Below are 18,175 nucleotides of genomic sequence, written 5' to 3' on the forward strand. Positions count from 1 at the left end.
TTGTGTTTTCAATTGTTTTGCTGTAGTGTGTAATGCTGTGTATAGTGTTTACAGTTTTGACAGCTTCGAGCTGCTCTCTTGGTGTGGGAGTTTGAGTTTTGCAGTGGGAAGGTGTGGTTGTGTTTGTGTAGCTTTGGAAAAGGGTGTTGTGTTTGGACATTGGGGAACATGGTGGAAACGTTTGTGACATGTGTTTTAGCATTTGAGAAAAACTGTAATGAAACAGCCTGACTGCGGAGCTTCTCCACTCTGATGGCTTCCTGCTCCAAATTCAACATGTTTGCTTGTTCTCCAGCGTATTTTAGTCTCGAAAGCAGCCGTACATTATTTATACATGTGCAGATTATGAATTTAAAGTCGCTTTCTGTGAGACTGTGAACTCTGTGAATTTTGCAGGCAAACAGTACGGCGCGCTCTGAAGTAATCCCCGTCAAGCAGCAGCCTTTGAAGAAGTGGACTTTAGAAACAGGAGCTTTGGATTCACCAGCCTGACAGTCGCTTCCATTCGCCGCCAATTCTGCTTTTGATGTGAGATTCATATTACACAGCTGATGAGTCAACACATCACAGGCTAACTTTAGCTCACTTTGCCGGCGCCTTTGACGCCGTCTTTGGTCTTTGCTGTTTACACTGGGGAGGCTTTGTTCTGATTCAGACAGGAGGGAGATGTTGAGGCTTTCTCAGTAAACTGATTCTCTTTTAATGAACCGGCAGCGACGGCCTGCAGGCAGCACGGAGAGGCTCCTGTTTTCTGTTTTATCACCTGATTTCTGAAATAAGCTTTTAAGGCGCTGTGAGTGATGTTGAAAGCGATGCTGCTTCTCTGCTTTGCGTTCTCTAATCTCATCATTTTTTCCTCCTCCTCTTTGTCGCCTCTCCCCTCTAATCATCTTCCTCTCTTTCCAGGTAACGATTTGTTCCTGGTGGCGGTGCACGAGTTGGGGCACGCGTTGGGTTTGGAGCACTCCAACGATCCCAGTGCCATCATGGCTCCTTTCTACCAGTACATGGACACGCACAACTTCAAGCTGCCGCTGGACGACCTGCAGGGCATTCAGAAGATCTACGGTGAGCTCTCGGGTTTAGTTCTGTGTAGGCTGTAGCTCGGGAGGTGGAGCAGATCGTCTACTAATCGGAAGGTTGGTGGTTCGATTCCTGGCTCTCCTTGAGCGAGATACTGACCGCCAAGTTTGTGTCAATGTCAGCGAGAAGGTCCTTAAGAAACGGTGCTTGAGTGAATGGGTTTAAGTCAGTCATTTGTTTAAAGAAACATCGTTAGTTTGGGTTTTTGTCCTTTTAGTTGAAGAACAAAAGATTTTCAGTCACTTCTTTATTTCAGCTTTTCAGACGATTCAACAAACATTGACGTCAGTTTTGTCTCCAAGTGTGAGAAACAAGTAAAATCCCCCAAATATCCATCCAGGTTTGATTTTAGCCAATTCCCTTTGTTTAATAGCACATAGACAGGAAGTAGAACTCAACAAATGTCAAAATAAAAGCCAAGAAAATCGAATTTGAATTAAAGACACTTATTCCAAATTATTCAAAAAATGAAGAGACTTTCCTCTCATAGATGTCTGTTTTGTATCCAGCTGAGGACATCATTCTGTTTACGGTGTACTGACGCCGACAATTTTGGGTCAGGATGACGCAAAATACACAAATATTGTGTGAAGATAAAAGCAGAAGGACCGCGCAGTGAATCGAAATGTAAACTCGAGCGCTCTCGTTTCGTTCTTTTCTTTGCGGCGCTCCAGTTTATCCTCCTACACACTTCAGCCTGCAGCAGTTTGGAATCAGTTTAATGTGAAAGAGTCGGTGAGGAGCAATAAATACGAGTTTCATGGAATATTTGATGGACAGTGTTTGAAAAGTAAAGTTAAAAATATCACCGTTGAACAAAATAATCATGGTTACAATCTTTGTTGAGCATGAAGCTGTGGCTAATTGTGTGTTTGATCTCTGACCCTGCCGACGTGTCCTTGAGCAAGAACGCACAGGACAGAGCACAGCATGAGCAACCTGAACGTCAGCATCTCCTCTAAACAGCCAGCGGCTTCTCGCAGGGTTTTGGATCGTCGCAGGAAATGACCTCTGCGGTGAATAAAAGGTTTACGACACGTTTCAGGAGGATGAGCTTCATAAACTTTTTATAATTAAACTTTTTATGATTTCATTTTATGAAAAGCCTGCATGCCTTAAGCAGAAGGAAGATGCTGACGTTATAGATGCATGGTCAATCCTGAGTCTGTGCTGTGCAAACGCCGTAACCGGGACAGAGTGTGTATTTTATAGCAAAGAGGAAAATATATGAAGCTCATATTAGAGCTCTTCACTTTGAAACGAGGGATCTTTTAAGACCAGTAAACCAGTAAACCTTGAATATGAAATATTAATTGAAAAAGCCCCGAGTGCAGCTGCAGGAGTGTTCGGCGTCCGTCGGCCGGCAGCGGAGCTCGAACGTGAAGAAGAGCCCGGCTGATAAGCAGACCTGAGCCGTCTTTGCCTGGAAAGAAAACGCGAGTCTTTCCCTTTGTGTTTACACCAGAGACGCTGTGTTGCATTTCAGAAAAGGCGCAAAGCCTCGCGTTTCACTGAACGTTTCTAAGTAAACAAAGAAAAGCGAAGGCCTGTCAGCGGCAGGCGCGTTTCCTGACAGGCTTTCTGTCTGCGCTGAAGTAATCACGACAGCTTCTGTTGTAATGTAGTGTAACATTTATTTGTGATGCAGAGACACAAAGAAAAGGCAGGAAAAAGAAACACGTCTGCTCTGTTAAAGATAAGAACATTTCTATCTGCACCATCTCTCACAAAACACCCAGGTAGTTTAAATCTACTGTATCTGCAGCTTTTTTCATCACGCTTCTCTTTTTCTTTGCTTTGGTTTCCTTTAATAATCAAAGCAAGAAGGTTATCTCGGCCCTCAGAACAACTGAGCCTCACATTAAAGGTCGTGATACACAGGTGACATTTGAAGTCAGCGTTGAAGGGAAATACCGGCCAGGACTGTGCAGTCGGCGGTTTTTCTCCGCTGCACTTCATTGTTCAGTGTGGATAACAAAGCCTGTTATTTTATCTGCTCAAAGTTCATCCTGCTGGATGTGCTGCTCTCAACACCAGCCGCCACAACAGCACCGCACTGTTCATTTTACAACGAGGCTGTTTCTGTGCAATTTACCGACTCGTGTTGGTACGCTTAGAAAAAGGAGAATAGATTTTCTTTTCCTGTTGGAACATTGAGCGTCTTTGTCATGGACGGATCTGCAACAGAAAGAGTTTCTGTTTGTTTTTTAATAAAAGGCAGAGGAAGTGGAAAAGAATGAAAATAAGACGGACACCAAACAATGCAGACTAAAGAAATGAAAAGGAGAGCAAAGCAACCACAGCAGGGGCCTAAAATGATCTATTTTTGGCTGCTTGGCACAAAACAACAATAAGAAGATGCAAAAAAATCACCAGAAGTGTCACAAAGCAGCACAAAGAGACTCGCAACTAGAAAAACCCAAACACAGAGAGACACAAAGGAAACATAAAACCACACATAACAACCACAAATAGACACAAAAACACGCACGGTGGACAAACGAGATGGGGTGGAATGAGCCGCACTGCTGTGTCAGGCGTCTCGCTCCCGTGTCGATGCGAGGCAGCGATTTAAGCAAACAGATTTATAATCCGAGGTTTTCCTTCTGCCCATAAAAACAAATGAGTCATTGAACCAAATGTACTAGTTGTGTTTCTGCGGTCTGCATAATGCTGTCTCAGAGGCTCTTACATAAGAAGTCGTGTTCGCACAGCTGATGACCAGTGACTCATGCTGCTGTGGGTCTTTGAGTCTCAGTGCTCTTAATGATACTCTGGAACCAATCACGGTGCCCGACTGATTCATGCTGTGATTGACGTGATTCTCCAGGCATCCCCACAGCCATGCTGGAACCCACCCGGCCCTTACCCACCTTACCCTCTCGACGGACGCATTCGACCTCCGAGCGCAAGCACGACCGGCATTCCCGTCCGCCGCACCCGCCCGGTAACCGGCCCGCACTGCCTGGAAACGGCAAACCCAACATCTGCGATGGCAACTTCAACACTGTGGCCTTCTTCAGACGGGAGATGTTCGTGTTCAAGGTGAGCGGAGACGTAGCGGCGCAGACGCCTGCTGCTGGTCTCGTTGACAGTGTTCAGTAACAGTCGCTCATTTTTGAATTCTTTGATTACTTTTTCACGTTGTTGACAAAGCCAGAAACTTGTGACAGCTGACCAAGGTGACAAATCAAGACAGTTAATGTTATTTTGGAGTGAATCAGTTTTCACATTAGTTTTCTTCCCTTTGATTAATTGGTGAATCTCCAGTAAAATAAAATGATAGATCATTTCAGCTGGCAGGCTGACGTCGTCTCCACAGATGAAGTTCAAGTTTTCAATCAGGTGTTATTGTTGTGAAATCAAAATGACAGGATGGTATTGTACGATACTGTGCATGCATAATAATTATTAAAAATGTCGTTTTTGCAAGTTGGTATGTGGTTGCTAAGCAATGTGATGACATCATAATATCTGATAGAGATAAGAGGATGCTCGATGTACCCGTCTGCCAAGTTTGGTTGCTCAGCTCCCGATCAGGCAGCAGCTCGCAGACAAACAGGCAGAAGATCGATGATTCATCCCATTTCTGTTCTTTACGCCCAAGAAAACCTGTCACTGTAGCTTTCCAGGAACTCTAACTCCTGGATTTTTCTTTTCTGTGGTGATTTATTGGGATACATTAAAAACCTGGTATAAAATATCAAACTTAATCTTAATTCTGATTCATCAAAGGTTGTGTTTTCCACCACAAATGCAACACAAAAGTTACATTACAACACTTTTAATTGTTTTTAAATAATTTCACATAATTTTTTAACTACATTTCCCAATTTAGGAAAATATATAATCGCATTAGTCCTATTAAATATATGAAATATGATCGACCAAATTTTATTTTACAGGTGATTACAATGATGAAGCAAGTAGCACAACACGTATCAAACACGTTGATAAATAATAATCATCATCGTCATCATAATAATTAAAATAATACTAATTTTATATTTTAAAAAAATGTAGGACACAAATTAAAAATATTTTTGAAAATATTCAACAACAGCATTGAAAACACCAAAACAATGTAAATTATGAGGGACTCTATTAAAATAAAGCAACAACAAATCTCTAGATATCTCTACGATAACATAAAATAACTATTTTTTAAGTATTAAAAAACAATTAGACCACTGGGTAAAAGCAGAGCAAAATATTTTAATTTATTATTTATTTTCCAGATTTGTAAATGAAAATATGAAAAAAGGCCGGAACAAACATTTAGTGCCAACTGCTTTCCATCAAATAACAGAAACATTAAAACGTCTAAATAAGAAATATTTAAATACATCAAACCAATAAAAGTCTTTGATATCTCATCCTGTTAAAGAACCTGAGTGCTTGTTCCAACACGAGCTTATTGAACAGGATGCTGTTGTGTCTGTAATTAATGGCTGTTATCTCCTACAGACGGTGAGTCACACAGCCGTGGGTTGCTATAAAAAACAGGGTGTCACTGGGGGATTTAGATAAAGCTTAATTGAACATTACGGGAGGAGGATGCAGAGTAGCAATGATGTTGGAAGTATGGTTGAAGTTTATGTCTCATAATCATTATCCATAAACGCAGGTTTGGACGGCGTGGTCCAGATTAGTGTTTAGGAAGGTAACGATGGCTTTAACACTGCCAACATTATGGGTTTGGACGCCACCGCGGGGCCGCTGGTGCTAAAAACGACCACTCTCGTGGTGCCGTCAGATGAAAGAAGCAGCCCAGTGGCATATGGCGCTATCCAGCCCATGATCATTAGCATCAGCCATATGCTTCCAGTACAGTTAGTAACCAACCGATGCAGCTCTGTAGGCGCTCGCATGCCAGCACACAGCAGGCGTGCACATTTACAGCGTGTTGCATGTAGTAGTATAAACTGTATGGCTTTATTTAATTTTATATTTTAAATGTTTAGATATTCAAAGCACCCAACAGGCCAAAGACTGTAGAGAGATGAGCTAATACCAGCAAGCTTGCCAAGTAACACACACAGATACCTGCACATCAGTGTGACGCAGCATATAAATAAAATATTAGGATGTGGAAGGTCTGTTTGTGCAGTTAAGTACAAAGTAAGATGAATTTTTAGTCACTTAACTGCATTTGAAATGAGTTTAAATCATGAGACTAATTTTAATTCTTAATATAGTTTTTAAATGTGAGTTATAAACAGTTTACCACCTGTAGCGTTTGTATAAACAGGATGCTAGCCCATAGAGACTCGTATCATTTTAATATGGGCGTCAGTGAGGACTGACTCGTTTTTGGAGACAGCCCCGAGTGGACATTAGTGGAAGTGCAGGTTTGGGTGCTAAAGCTAATTTTACAGCAAGACGTGATTGATGTGATGCTCCAGTAACTTAAAAAATAACAATTTGATATGACACAAGCAACAAATCCAGTTTTTTTATTTCTCAGAAAACTCATCACCACTAGCACTGCTAAAGGCTAGCTAGCCTAGCATGGCTTAACCGTTGCCCCTGCAGCCTCGAACTCTTTTGCCTCATACTGGACAGTGCCGAGTTTTTAAAAGTCCAACATGGTGCAGAGTAATGTCACACCAACCAATCGTTAACTTTTGTCTTGTAAAACTTGTAATGCTTCTTTAGCTTAAACAAAAATCCTTCTCTGGATCTCACCTACTGTTCTTACAGCCTGCAGCTAGCCAGCTAGCCCTACCTCTGTTTTGAGACAGAATCTCATCCTGAGCAGAAGAAAAATTCATTTTGGATGTCTTTGATATTTAAACTGAATGTTCGAAAAGGTCACAGACTCGTCTGGCTCTCTGTCCTTCCTGCCTGTCAGTGAGTCTCTCTGTTTTCTGTCAGTCTCAGCTGGACCTGTCTGTCTGCTCTGCTGGATTCATTCCCATTGTGACAAAAACGGGAGAAAATCTTCAATCATCACGTAAAACAGGATCCTGTGGCTGCTAGATCAGCGGCCAGCATGGATTCTTGAGTCAAACTAAGTCGGAAATGTAAAGTAGTACCAATGTATGCTGTCGTATGTCGGATCGGCTTCCTTTTAAAAACACAAGGCGGGTAGGCGGAGCTTCTGCACCTGAGATGACTATGTTGGATATGTCCTCTGTGTAATATCATACAGGCTCAAGAGTTTTAAAAGCAGGTTAAACTGAGTGTTTAAAACAGCGCACTGGGATTGCATCTATTATTAGAAACCTCTTTAATATGAACGCCCACCACTAAACAGGAGAAATATGACAGGAAACAAAGAAACACAAAATTGGGCCACTTTAAAAACTCACAAACCCACAAAGCTCATTTTGGTTTTCCTTTGACAAATAAAGTTGATGCCACCTACAAAACAGATGGTGGCACTAACATGTAATAAACAAAACAAAGCTTTTCTCGTGTGCCCCTGAATGACACAGACAAGCATCCAATAAATATCAATAATAGTTAAAAATGAAGCCGCCATTTCCACGGAAGAACTGGGTCCCTGAATGCACCATCATCAGTCAGGAAAACAAGCATCTTTTGTCTCCTTTAAACTGAAGGACGGGGGCACGCGAGGACATAAAGAGCAGCGAGAGCTGGTGGGCGTCTAAAAGGAGACGCTCATTATGGGATGTTTCCTCTGTGAGAAGCACTCATGGCTTCTTTGCTGAATGCAAAGCATTGATTTTTCTTCTCTGTTTGGGTTCAGACAGAAAAGCATTAGCGTCCACTCGATGATGTTAGGCCAGGCGAGAAGCAGCGCGCGTGCGTGTGCACCCGACTTATACTGACAGTTATAGAAAGCGAGGACATTTTTAGGCTGTTCCTCTGTGGAAAAGCACTGAGAGTCCCCACAAAAATAGAAGCACAAGCATGTGTGTGTGTGTGTGTGTATGTGTGTGTGTGTGTGTGCGCGCGCACATCATTCAGCGGGGGGACTTAGCTTGGCTGTGTCCTAGATTCACGAAAGCCAAATGATAATGAGCTCAGATTGATGCTCGCCTTCTTCTCCTCCTCTTCAGCTCCCCTCTCTCCTCTATGCTCGCCTCCTCTCCTCCTTTTTACATCTCTTTCCTGCTGCCTCCCCTCCCTGTAGTCCTCCTCTTAACTTGCATAATCATTTCTTTCACATCTCAGTCTCTGTCTCGTCTTTGTTCCAGTTATTTCTTCTCCTCTTACCTTCACAGTGGTTTCTGTTGTCGTTCTGAGCTTCTCTCTTTTGTTGAAAACATTTAAACACATTCTCCACAAAAGCTCCAGATAAAAAAATGAAGCCAACTTTGTTAACGATGAGAATATTTGATAATAACTGTTGTGCTTCAGCTGTTACACATTAAGCACTTCTGGTTCTGCTGGAGGACTTCACTCTTGTACCGTCACTAAGGACACATCTTCTTTATCTCTGCCAGTTTTCGCTCTCCTCTCACCGTCCTTTATGACCAGCTGCATGACTCAGATTCTCCTCAGGTCACCTGTAACTCCTTCTCACGCTTGTCTAATTATGGAGTTCGGGACGTTGCCGCCGTTTTAGCACAGCGCTCTGCAGTGATGAATTTTGGGGCTTTTTTAGGACCGGTGGTTTTGGCGTCTCAGGAACAACAAGGTGCAGGAGGGCTACCCCATGCAGATCGATCAGTTCTGGAAAGGCCTGCCACCTCGCATCGACGCCGCCTACGAGAGGACTGACGGCAAATTTGTCTTCTTCAAAGGTATGTGGAATAAAATTTGAGGTATACAAATAGTTTCCTTTTTCCTACACTGACTAACAGTTAATATCGGTGCGTCACAGTCCTGCTGGAACTAGGATTTTATTTCTGAGGGTCCAAACACATGTATAGATAACTGTCGTATTTGTTAATGGCATCAACAGATGGAGGAGCGTTCTAAGAGTAGGCACGTGCAGCGATTCACTCCTTTTGCCTTTGAATTTTATTTGACCCTCAATGAAACTCTAAACTCACTGAGGGACATTTGGTTCATGTTGAATTGATGTTACGTGATCTCATTACTGACCAAACGTATTTATTTTGCATAATTTAGCAGCCGTACTAACAGGCATCACACGCTCGGCCTGTTTTCTGAGAGCAGGTGTATAAAAATCAAAAGCCTTACATTTAAATTCAGCCTGCTGTCGTGTTGACGGTCGGCTTTTCGTGCACCACTTCAAATATTTTGAGATCTCTCATCAAAGTCACGTTATGCTAAATCGTTCTTGTGCCTCTGTGATGGAAACTCGCTCTCCTCCACTGTGTCAAAGCAGCGATCCTTAAGTGTCGTTTACCTTTTTGAGAAGTCGACAAAGTTGCAGGGAGGTAACTCTGTGATGTCGAGCAAGCGGTGAGCAAAGTGTGTGCTGCTGGTCCTCTTGTCCTTTCAATGTTGGATCAGTGCATTTACACCCAGAATAACAGTGTTGGGAAGGTTACTTTTAAAATGTACAACCTTCAAAATAAAACAGGAAGTGCACTGATAGAGGCACCAGGATCAGACCCACTCTGGCTGAGGGTTTTTCTCATTTCTCCAATTTGCCCCTCCTCGTCTCCTCCTGCTTGTGAACCGGAAATCAATCTCAGCACGCCATGTTGGAGGCGTGGGCGTGTCCTTTTAAGTGTTTTTTACCTTCAGTATGTAAAAGCAGAATCGATGGACTGTTTAACCAGCTCATCCTCTGTTCACGTCGCTGATGGGAGGGGCTGAGCTGGGTAGGATAGCAACACAGATCCAAGAAGCAGTCCTCCTCCTGACAGGATCTGGATGTGTGGGCGCCTCATGCCACAGGTGAAAAGGACACACCTGTGTGACCTCCTCTCTGCTCCAGGTGCTTTTTAGGACGTGCCTCAAAATCAACTGTCCAGATTGATTTACGTGTCACAGGCAGGACGAGAGGAGAGAAAAACCTGCGGTAACCCGACCTCACCCCACTGAACATTTACAAGGACTGAGTGACGGGAAGCTCTGAGGAACGCCGTCACATCATATTTTCATTTGCAATAAAACATTTGGTGATAAATTCTCAAGTAAATGAAATAAAGTGAAGGATTTTCAGCCGTGCTCTCAGACTTTTGGACCCCTCGTTCATTGACGTCTTCTGCCAGCCAGGAGCAGAAATTAATAGCTTTGCTCTGTCTGAGCTCTCAGCTGCTGACACACACACACACACACACACACACACACACACGTTGGGTATTCATATCTTGTGGGGGCATCTAATTGACACAAGCCCCTCCCCTAACCCAACCTAACAATAACCTAATTGTAACCCTGACACTTAAATCACATTTTAAGTCTAAATGGCTTCAAACTCGTAGCAAACCTACAAGTCTTGGTCCCCACAAAGATATGAACACACACTCACACGCACTGCAAAGCTTTATTCTCATGTTTGTGAGGACGAACACATATTTGTACCAAAATGTTTAAATAAGTCTGAATCAAACTTTCCAGTTTAGAAGCCTTCAAGTTAAAGGATGTAAAAGACATTAAAAAAACATCAGAAACTGTAATTTCCTGCTTAAATCTACCCATTAATTCATAATGTACATTATAAACTGCTTTAAATGCCTGCTGAGTAGCTATTAGTGTCTGTAAAGGACATAATTGGGATTCAGTGGCTTTGTATTAATCTTTGTTTTTACTGTGTGTGTTTTTCCAGATGATCAGTACAGGCTTCCTAAAGGAGCGTCTGTCACAGCAGGATATTTAATCAGCCTTTAAAAGGGGCTTCGTGGAGTACTTTTATTTATTTAATGTCTCTTTGCGTTTTCGCCCATATCCTTCTTCCGAACAGTGAGAGCTGAATATTTAACAAAGCTATAGAGCAGCTGTTTTAATCTTTGTTTTCTCGCTGTAGTGGAAATCGACGCTCTTTAACCACGGCTGTTAAATTTCACAGTCTTCTGTCCTGTGCAACCCCACCGCCAAAAACAAGAGTATCTATAAAGATTCTTATTTATGATACGACGCCGGGGAGGTCGTGTTTTCGCCTCCGTTAGTGTTCCTGGCAGCTAGCGGCTTATTTTGAAACCTACAAAGAGAAAAGCTGGCAGACGGATCGGCCGATTGTTGATGATCTATATCTGGAATTTCAAATATTAAATAATCATTTGAGAAACTGAGGGAGAAACACATTTTCTCAGACTGTTTGGAGGATAAATAATTTAGTTCAAGTCAATAAAGTTTGAGAGCAGCTATTTGTGCTCAGAACCACAGACTGTATAAAGAAGATGGAGGCAGCCAGGTCGTTATGGTTGAATCTAAGCGTAAAGACTAAACCTGCTGGGTCTGTGGGGCCTGACTCACTGGAGCCCCCAGTGGACATTAAAGGAACTGCATTTATGGCAGTTCTGTTGCTGCTTCTGTAAGATCACAACACAAACTGAAAATATTAAAATGCTCACTTACTTCTTCACGCTGGTTCCAGGTGATAAATACTGGGTGTTCAGGGAGGTGACGGCTGAGCCAGGGTACCCTCACAGCCTGGTGGAGCTGGGCAGCTCCCTCCCCAAGAGTGGCATCGACACGGCGCTGCGGTGGGAGCCCGTCGGGAAAACGTACTTCTTCAAAGGGGACCAGTACTGGCGTTACAACGAGGAGAAGCACACCACCGACGCAGGATACCCCAAACCCATCACTGTGTGGAAGGGAATACCGGACGCTCCGCAGGGGGCCTTCATCAGCAGGGAGGGATGTGAGTGGCAGCTAATTATTCTTTTGGTTTCAGGCGTGAGACGAGATCCGGTCAAATCTGAGGTATCCTTCATCGATCTCAGCGTCGCCTCGTGCACGACGGCAACACTGGAGCTGAGAGATTTCAAAACACGAGAAAAAACAATGGTTTCAGTATAATTTAGTTTTGATTCTGTGTTAATGTTTAAACTTTTCTGACACTGATTTTCACACAAGCTGAAGAAGAATTTCTACTACAGATCAAACAAAAGGTTTTGGACATTTGATAATAACGCGTCAGCGTGTTAACGAGCTAAACGAGCTAACCGTGCTAACGCGTTGGCGCCGTGCAGCCCCACACACGGGGCGATCCGCGGTACCTCGCTAACAGAGATTTGCCGCATTAATGCGTTTATGGCGTTAGTGTCATTTTAGCGAGATTAACGCAGACAGCAATAATTTCTTCCAACATATTTACCGTTTGTCTCCTACATTTGTTTTCTTATAAACTTCCTTGAATTAAATTCTATTTTTATTTTGACTCCAGGCAGTTACATAATATACAGACATCAGGTAAAAGCAATTTTAATGCAAAAACGTTACTTTTAACAGAGCGCTGACAGAAAAATACGTCCATTTTAAAAATGCATAGAACTCAGCTGACTGTAAACTGAAGAAGAATTGTAATGCAGAGTCACAATCAGCAGCTTATATTTACACTGAGGCCACGTCCACACGTGCAGGTTTGAAAAATATCTCTGTCCACATGTAAACGGCAAAAACGCCAAACGTTGTCAAGAACAGGCCAAATCCTAGCCGTGTAGAAATGTTGGCCAATCAGAAGTCTAGAAGTCAGGGCGGGAAATAGTAAACAGGCTTTACTTCTGTGCTACTTTTCAAGTCATCATTTCAAATGTCAATAACCAAAAACAGTATTTTGGCTGGTGTAGACTCACAACTTAGGAATGAACCAAATGCATACGGCATGCACAAATTTTAATTTAAAACAATTTCATTTATTCAAAAGCGACGACGTCAGGACTGTGAGAGCGTCTGTGTTGAATGTTCACTCTGACGCCTGTCTGTGTAAATGGAGGGACAGTAACTGTGTGTGTATGTAAGCGTGGACAAACTGCAGATAGATTGACAGCAGCAGTGTTTTGTCTCTATCTGCTAAATCTCCGTTTTCCTCGTCCACACGTAAACGCAAAAACTGAGTTTTTGAAAATCTCAGTTTTCAGTGATCAAAAACACCGTTTACGTGTGGACGAAAGGTCCAAACGCATATAAAAATCTGGGTTTTCAAAAATACCCGTGTACGTTCGGACACCTGAGTAAAAACCCTGTTAGTCGGCTGTTTATGCTGCAGGGTCATAAAATGCAGCGACAGAGGTGTGAGACACAGAAAACTGTCCATCGTCACTTCCTTTCCTTGAGCGGTGACCTTGTGACCTTGCGGCTTCCTCTGTGGAGTTGAGGCCGATCTATGCGCGACGTGGTGACAGGACGACACGGCCAGCCGGGTGTGGTGTCAAAGATGAGAACCCGTCCTGCAGGGACTTTAGAGGCAACAGACAAATGTGTGCGACTGTGCGTTGGTTTCCTCGGGGCTGTTCGGAGGTGATGGAGCAGACGAAAAGGCAGACGGCACAAGAAGCCCTGTGGGTGTTTTCTGTTGTTGCTACTTCGCCATGTGATCCGCTCACAGTGGAGTCTGTGGAGGAGTAAACATACTGAGCTGGGTTCAAACCGTGTTTTAGTCGCTGCGTCAGAAATTCTTGCTTTGCCAGACGCTGCACATCATCTTGCACAACTTATTGAGAATTTGTTCCAGAGCAACAACCAGAGTGATGTTTGACACCTCGTGTCCTCAGAAAAACCTTCAAAGGTCTTTACCGTTGCGTGTGTGCAGACGAGCAGCGTGTCACCATGTTAGAGCAAACGTTAGCTTTTATTACAAACTGGATCTGGTTTGTTTACCACCAGTTAAATGACGACGGGCTCTAGTGACATCATAGCTGGCACATCCAGTAACAACAAACAGGATTTAAGTGACCGTGGAGACGAACTGATCCACCGGGAGGATCCATTGAGCCCCGAAGTTGTTTCATTTTTTAAAGAACGTCCAACCACCTGCTTCTGTTTTTACAGTAAAATCTGAATGCATGACTTTATAAGATGGTCTCTTTGCTGAACTGAAGGGCTGCCTCCACACGCCTGAAGAGGAAACAGCTGATATTTATAAAACAGTAATATTAGCTAACAAATGCACTCTTCTCTTTACGTGTCGCTGAGTGTTTCCTGTTACAGCATCCGTCTCGCAGGCATTGCATAACATCGTCCTTCAGTGAGAACATCCACTGCTGGGACCAGAATATGGTCGCTGCCTACAGCCGCCACATCACAGCAGAAACGATACTGCCTCTAATAAGATCCACCACCACAGGGGCACACCAGAGCTGCAGACGGATGAGTTTCCGTTTCAGAGTGGAGGACGGCGTTTTTCTGTGCCGTGCATGGACGTGTTCGCTCCCTCGGAGACTGTTTTCGAGGAGTTTCCTGTTAATCGCTGTTTGGTGTTAGTAAGTGCAGCGCCACTTCACCCGAGAAACCTCGAGTGTTTCTGACACTGAACCAGTAGCTGCTCATGCAATATGTGTGTAATATGGTTGAGAAGTGTTTGTTTTGTGGTCCTGTGGTACCACAGTAGATGTTTAAGATGGTTCACAGCTGGAGCTCTGAAGCTTGCAGGGCGATGATCCAGCGGCTATGTTGAAGCTGACGATTCTTCTTAATTAAAAAAGCTAAAAGGTTGGGCACATGACTCTGACATCGTAACGTCCAGCAGGTCAAAATCAAATAGCTTTAGGGGTTAGTGCTGATTTCTATTTAGCTACATGCTAAACAAACAGCGTTTTGGAAATTACAAGATGCTATATTTAAAGTGCGTCAAATATGTGGAAATTCCATATGAACAGGTATGAAGTTAACTGCACAGAAGTCGAGGTGGTGGAGCCTCTGTGTCCTGCCTCAATGACAAACACAACAATAACTAGTATTACTGGAGCGTGTTTGTTTGTGATAACACATTAGAACCATTTATATGTATGTACATCTAAACTATGGCTCATATATTGTGTGATAAACTTTAGTTTCATAATCATCGCCTCTTCGTCTCTGATGTCAGCATCATCAACCCGGGGATGCGACTATTGGCTGGAGATCCTGAATTTGAGTCGCAACTTTTTTTCTCTTGTCATTCATTCTTTCAAGAAGCCTTTATTTATGTTTGCTTTATTCTAATATATAAAAAGATAACAGATAAAGAGCTGCAAGACTTGTTGGAGGGCAACAAATGTTGAACACGTGTTTTCTCGAAAGCAGCAGAGTGTCTTGAATGTCACAGTTTTCCTTTTGGAACACGTTTTAAGGAGACTTGACCAAAGTCCAGCCAATGAATAGTTTGCAGTCAGTCTACAGCTTTGCCTCAAACGCTGTTATTTTGCCACTGGTTTTGAATGTAATCAGATTAGCTTGGTTTAAAGTAAAGAAAGCGAGGAACAGCTCCCAAAACTCTACACAAACCTACAAATGCACTGCCAGTCCTTCCACAAACTAAATTGGACTAATCGGAAAAAAACGTTCAATGCGCCCATGCCCAAAGATACCTTGTGTGTCTCTACCAAGCCACGTTTATCAGACACAGCAACATACCCTCAAGTCTTTTGGGTCCCTGTAGTGTCGGAGGCAGTTGGGTAGTTGCTTAATTTGCTGTACTTTCAGTGTCTTCTGTTTATTTTTGCTTCAGTAAAAAAAAGTTCACCTGACTGATTCCTCTGCTCTGGTCTTTCATTGATATCACTCTCCCATCCTCCTGCCCCTGCATCTTCCCATCCTCAGACTACACCTACTTCTACAAGGGGAAGGAGTACTGGAAATTCGATAACCAGAAGCTGACTGTGGAGCCTGGATATCCAAAGTCCATCCTGCGTGACTGGATGGGCTGCGACCAGTCCGACATGGAGCGCTCCGGCAACAACGGTAACCCTGGGGAACGCCAGCTGCCCCCGGATGATGTCGGCATCATTGTGACCATCAACGACGTCCCCCCGACAGTCAATGCCATCGCCGTGGTGATCCCTTGCATTCTGTCGCTGTGCATCCTGGTGCTCGTGTACACGATCTTTCAGTTTAAAAACAAAGGAGTGCAGCAAAACACCATGACACAGCACTACTATAAATACCCTGTTCAGGAGTGGGTATGACAGCCAACTTGATTCAGAATAGGTCAAAGGTCGTGGATTGAAGGACGGTCGAGCTGTAGTCATGCGTTAGCTAGCTAATGTAGGCTAATGGCCAAAAATGCTAGCAAAGGACAAAAAGCTAACGATTGCTTAAAGATGTAGGCTCACTCAAAATGTGTTTTTGGGAGTGGATTCAGATTTCTGGCTCAGAGTGGGAGAGATTTGTTTCTTATAGCACATCCAGAACGATCTAAAAGACTTCAAAATGCATCTTTCTGGTTGTGCTTTCACTTAAAATGGGATCGTATGAGGGGGAAACAAACTTTGAAACCTTCTTCTGGGACGTACGACACACCGCTCTCCCGCTCAGTGAAAATTTAAAAAGAGTGGAGAAAGAAAGATGCTCCTCTAAGCCAGATATCACCTCCAAGCTTGTTTTAACAACTTGTATATGTGAACTGCTACAAGTCAGATGAAATTTAAAGAAAAAAAGAGAAACAGTTTCAATTATCAAACTTGAAAATAGAATATAGGTAGAAAGGCCATAACAAAAAACCAAGGATCTCTCCGTGGATCACTGATGTTTGTTTGATTTGCGTTCAGCTGTTCTGAGATGTTAAACTGTCAAAGAGGATCTTTTTCTCTCTTTTTTCATCATTCACAAAAAACATCACTATTGTCTTGGTCCATCTAAAATCAAAAAGCAAATGCACTGGTTTACACTGCCTGTTTACACTGGTTGGTTTCTGCAGGCGTAGAATAGCAAGTCATCGGCGTATAGACGTGGAAAAGCTCTACAGCTTAGCAAAATGCTAACACTAAACTTCTTAAACATCCTCTCAGATTTAAGGAGCTCTATAAATCCATGAAACGCCTCATGAGACATTTTTTAATGATTGTAGAAAATATCATTCATGAAGCACCATGAACCAGGAAAAAGGATTCATGCCCTCGCTGTGCTTTTTACTTGAATCTTGTTTCCTTTCATGGCATGTAGCAGTGGTGCTAACCACAACAGAAAGTTCAGAGTTCCTTTAAAACCATTTCTTTGACTTAACTTTTTTACCAGCAGGAGATTTTCTTTCTGTCCCTTTTTATATGTTATAAAATATATCGGACTGTTGTTACTGGACACGCAGAGAAAAGCTACTCGTGTTTATGCAGCTACAAACATATCACTGGGTAAATTGTAAGGGTTTATTTTTGAGGAATGAACTTTAAAGTAACCTCGTGTCTGATTGGCTCTTCCTCCTCTGAACATACATGTGATTAATAATGATTTCAGAGCTTCTCTTAAATGTTACATAATAGTCAGTATTTATTCTCACCTTTGACTTTGTGTTTTACTACAGCACGCACATCAAACTTATTTTAGTTGTGACCCAATCAGAGTGAAAATAAGACGGCTCTTTGTGAATGTTTACCGGTGTGGTGACCGATTACTTACGACTGCACGGGTCACCTGGTGAGGGATACTTAGGCTACGTTCACTCTGCAGGTCTTAATGCTCAATTCAGATTTTTTTGTCTGCTTGTTCACACTACAAATAAAATGACGTCACACACAGCGCGCTCTGTTCAGACCCAGAGCAAACAATTTTTGACTGATGGCCTTAATATAAAGACTTCGGACTTCATGTTTCCCAATTTTTGCTTTAAGTTATTTTGTTATTTACATAATAATGTAAATAACAAAATAATGATCCTTATTGCTGTTTTAGAGGAGCGCTGCTTCGAAGGATAGTTGCAGATTTCTGTCAGAATCTGCAGATTATACAGAACAAAGAAAATGTTCACGTTGTCTTCCCAACAGTTTCACTGACATCTACGCTGGATGTCCAGGAAGCGTTCGCGATGTCTTCTCGGGCGCTGATAATTGGCGTCTGTCTTGTGTCGGTGACGTAAAAGACGGATTTAATGCGACGTGACCGTCAAACAGCGGTCGCTTTCTGAAACATCGGATATGTATCGGATTCAGCACCACATACGAAAGTGACCCAGATCAGATTTGAAAATATCGGATTTGTGCCGTTCACACTGTCACACCAGGATCGGATAGATGGGTCGCAGAGGGTCAAAAAAGTCGGATTTGATGCGCTTTCGCCTGCAGTGTGAACGTAGCCTTGGTATCCTCGTCAGTTCAACATAAGGAGAGACTGAGCACGAGCATTTCTGCAG

The 18,175-nt window shown here is 42.9% G+C and overlaps 1 protein-coding gene across 3 annotated transcripts in view; it reads left to right on the top strand.

Annotated features, from left to right (window-relative positions):
• Positions 1-17,416, top strand: part of mmp24 (matrix metallopeptidase 24) — a 66,990-nt gene extending 49,574 nt beyond the window's left edge. For all 3 annotated transcript variants that reach the window (XM_005928925.3, XM_005928926.2, XM_005928928.3), the window contains 5 exons: positions 907-1,068; positions 3,914-4,128; positions 8,660-8,798; positions 11,510-11,776; positions 15,655-17,416. In XM_005928925.3, coding sequence (XP_005928987.1) covers positions 907-1,068; positions 3,914-4,128; positions 8,660-8,798; positions 11,510-11,776; positions 15,655-16,019 — 1,148 coding nt within the window. In that variant the 3' untranslated portion in view covers positions 16,020-17,416. The remainder of the gene's footprint in view (positions 1-906; positions 1,069-3,913; positions 4,129-8,659; positions 8,799-11,509; positions 11,777-15,654) is intronic.
• Positions 17,417-18,175: the final 759 nt, after the last annotated feature.

This window comes from Haplochromis burtoni, unplaced genomic scaffold, assembly GCF_018398535.1.
Source record: "Haplochromis burtoni strain Fernald_Lab_line unplaced genomic scaffold, NCSU_Asbu1 Contig_117, whole genome shotgun sequence".
Taxonomy (NCBI): Eukaryota; Metazoa; Chordata; class Actinopteri; order Cichliformes; family Cichlidae; genus Haplochromis; species Haplochromis burtoni.